This window comes from Buceros rhinoceros, unplaced genomic scaffold (assembly GCF_000710305.1).
Source record: "Buceros rhinoceros silvestris isolate BGI_N320 unplaced genomic scaffold, ASM71030v1 scaffold24054, whole genome shotgun sequence".
In the NCBI taxonomy this organism is placed as follows: Eukaryota; Metazoa; Chordata; class Aves; order Bucerotiformes; family Bucerotidae; genus Buceros; species Buceros rhinoceros.
Window position 1 is genome coordinate 10,401 of NW_010407998.1, and position 2,179 is coordinate 12,579.

At 59.1% G+C, this 2,179-nt stretch overlaps 1 protein-coding gene across 1 annotated transcript in view; it reads left to right on the top strand.

Moving 5' to 3' along the window:
- The window catches only part of PPL (periplakin), a gene marked incomplete at its 5' end in the record, with an annotated part of 17,284 nt that overhangs the window by 3,012 nt on the left and 12,093 nt on the right, over nt 1-2,179 (top strand). The window contains 3 exons of the mRNA XM_010134731.1: nt 7-81; nt 522-629; nt 1,131-1,226. Coding sequence (XP_010133033.1) covers nt 7-81; nt 522-629; nt 1,131-1,226 — 279 coding nt within the window. The remainder of the gene's footprint in view (nt 1-6; nt 82-521; nt 630-1,130; nt 1,227-2,179) is intronic.

The window sequence follows — 2,179 nt, forward strand, 5'->3', positions numbered from 1 at the left end:
GATCAGCAGGCGAAGGACAGGACCCACTACGACTGGAGCGACCACAACCTCGACTACCCCAGCCGGCGCCGCCAGTACGAGGTTGGTGCGCGCTCACCCGCAGCCTGGCCCTGCACCGGCTCGGAACTTTGTGGCAAGGGAGGTGGGCACGGAGCCAGGGGAGCGGGCTGGGGCAGGAAACATCCCTTCCCCCTTGCCTCAGTTTCCCCCACTCCGCCACAAAGCACTTTGAAGTGTACAGGTGATAGCACAGGTTAGTCCTTACCTCCTGCCAAAGTTGCACAATGAGGAAGCTCGGCAGCTTCCTCGTTCTCCTCGCCCTTATCTCAGCATTCCCTTGGCAAGAGTCACATCTTCAGCAACATCTGCAAGGGAAGAAAAAGCGAAAGCTGCAGCTGGGGAACATCACACTTCCCACCGCGTGAAGCTGCTCAGGGCCTTTCAGAGTAGCCCAGTCACAGGACACAGGCAGGGTCCTCCCTCCTTGCGTGGGGATCAGTATCTCGCCTCTCTCCACCTAGAACTTCATCCACCGCAAGCTGGAGGAGAAGGAGGAGGCCATCAATAAGCTGCACGCGGATGGAGATCAGCTGCTCGCCCAGAATCACCCTGGGAAGAATGCCATCGAGGTGAGCATCCGCGGTCGCTTCCAGCTTCCCCTCCCCACCCTCGAGCTCAGGGGACTCGCCCAGGCCTCCATTGTGGGACCTGGTGCCAACAGGACTCGACTTCAGCTCCCGGAATGCCAAGTGGGAAAAAGTCTCCTTCACCTGCAAGCGTGTAAACACCATCGGAGGAGCCAAGATTAACAAAAGGAGCTCTTCCCGCCTTCCTCATTCCTGTGGCGATGGCCCTGAACCTGCCCACAAAGGATAAACTAAGGTGGCAGGCTGCACTTTTGATGAGAAGATGGATGTAAGGCCACAGGATTTGCCACCTCCCTCCACCCAGCCCCACGCTCCCATCAGAGCATTCCAGCTTTGGACTAGCTAGGCTAGGAACATCAGCTCAGACCTGAGAGCATCTGGGTGGCTTCAGAGGCACCTGAGGAGCTGTTTGCTCAGAATGGACCTGGTGGACCCTACCACAGGGTATCCCACTGACACCCACCCCCGGCCCCTGTGTTGCAGGCGCACATCGAGGCAGTGCACGCCGACTGGAAGGAGTACCTCAACCTGCTGATCTGCGAGGAGAGCCACCTGAAGTTCATGGAGGACTTCCACAAGGTACCAGATCCCCGGGGACAGCAAGGCACAGCCCAGAGAGAGGGTGCTGGGCTGAAGGAGAGCCCAGAACACCAACAAACTCTGGCTGCTCCGGAAACAGGGTAGAACAGAGCGAGTCCTCTAGGACCACCTTGAGCTGATAGAACACAAGTCGTAATTGCTCAGGCACCGGAGGTCAGCAGTTGCTTGGCCAAAGCATGACTTGCAGAAAGCATCTGTTGTGCGAGAGCCACAGCCTGGCGTCGGCAGCCTTGTCTGCAGGACACTGGAGGCATCTCGCCCCCAAAACAAGAGACCTTGGGGAGCCCTTGCACTCTGCGTGGAGTGGGATCGGGTTCAGGTGGGGCAATGAGAGCTGTGGAAAGCCAAGCTGCCCCCCGCCAGCCCCACCAGGGAGCCCCGTGTGAGGGCTCAGCGCCCCAGCAGAGCTCGGCAGACAGATGCCTGCTGGATAAACTACATGTGACAGGCAGGGAGGCTCTGCCGGGGAGCTGGTCGGGCTGGATTCCTCTCCCACAGCCTGGGTGTGTTGACGACGTGATGAGTCTGTTGCCAAAGCTGAACCACGGTGCCCAGCCCAGGCAGCGCCTTTTGTGGGTATGTGCCAGAGAATAACTGCCCCAGGAGGTGGTTTATGTGGGGAAGGGCTTGCTCTGCCTCCTTCTTGGCGCTGGCAGTGGAGACACTACGCACTGTCGTGATGCTGTCCGAGGGAGACACAACTGGGGGCAGGGGAAGGTGGGGTTTAACAGCTCTGCAGCAGGAGACCATGGAATAAGCTGTGCCTGGTTATCTTGCCCTTAGCTCTGCTGTCCTGAGCACCGGGAATAGTGATTTCCCACCCTTCTCCACGTACTCCTGGGTGTCCAGATGCCCTTCACAGTTCCTGGTGGCTGTTCCTGCTCTCGTCGGAGCAAGGGCCGTGGTGCTGGGGTGGCTCTGCTCCACGATTC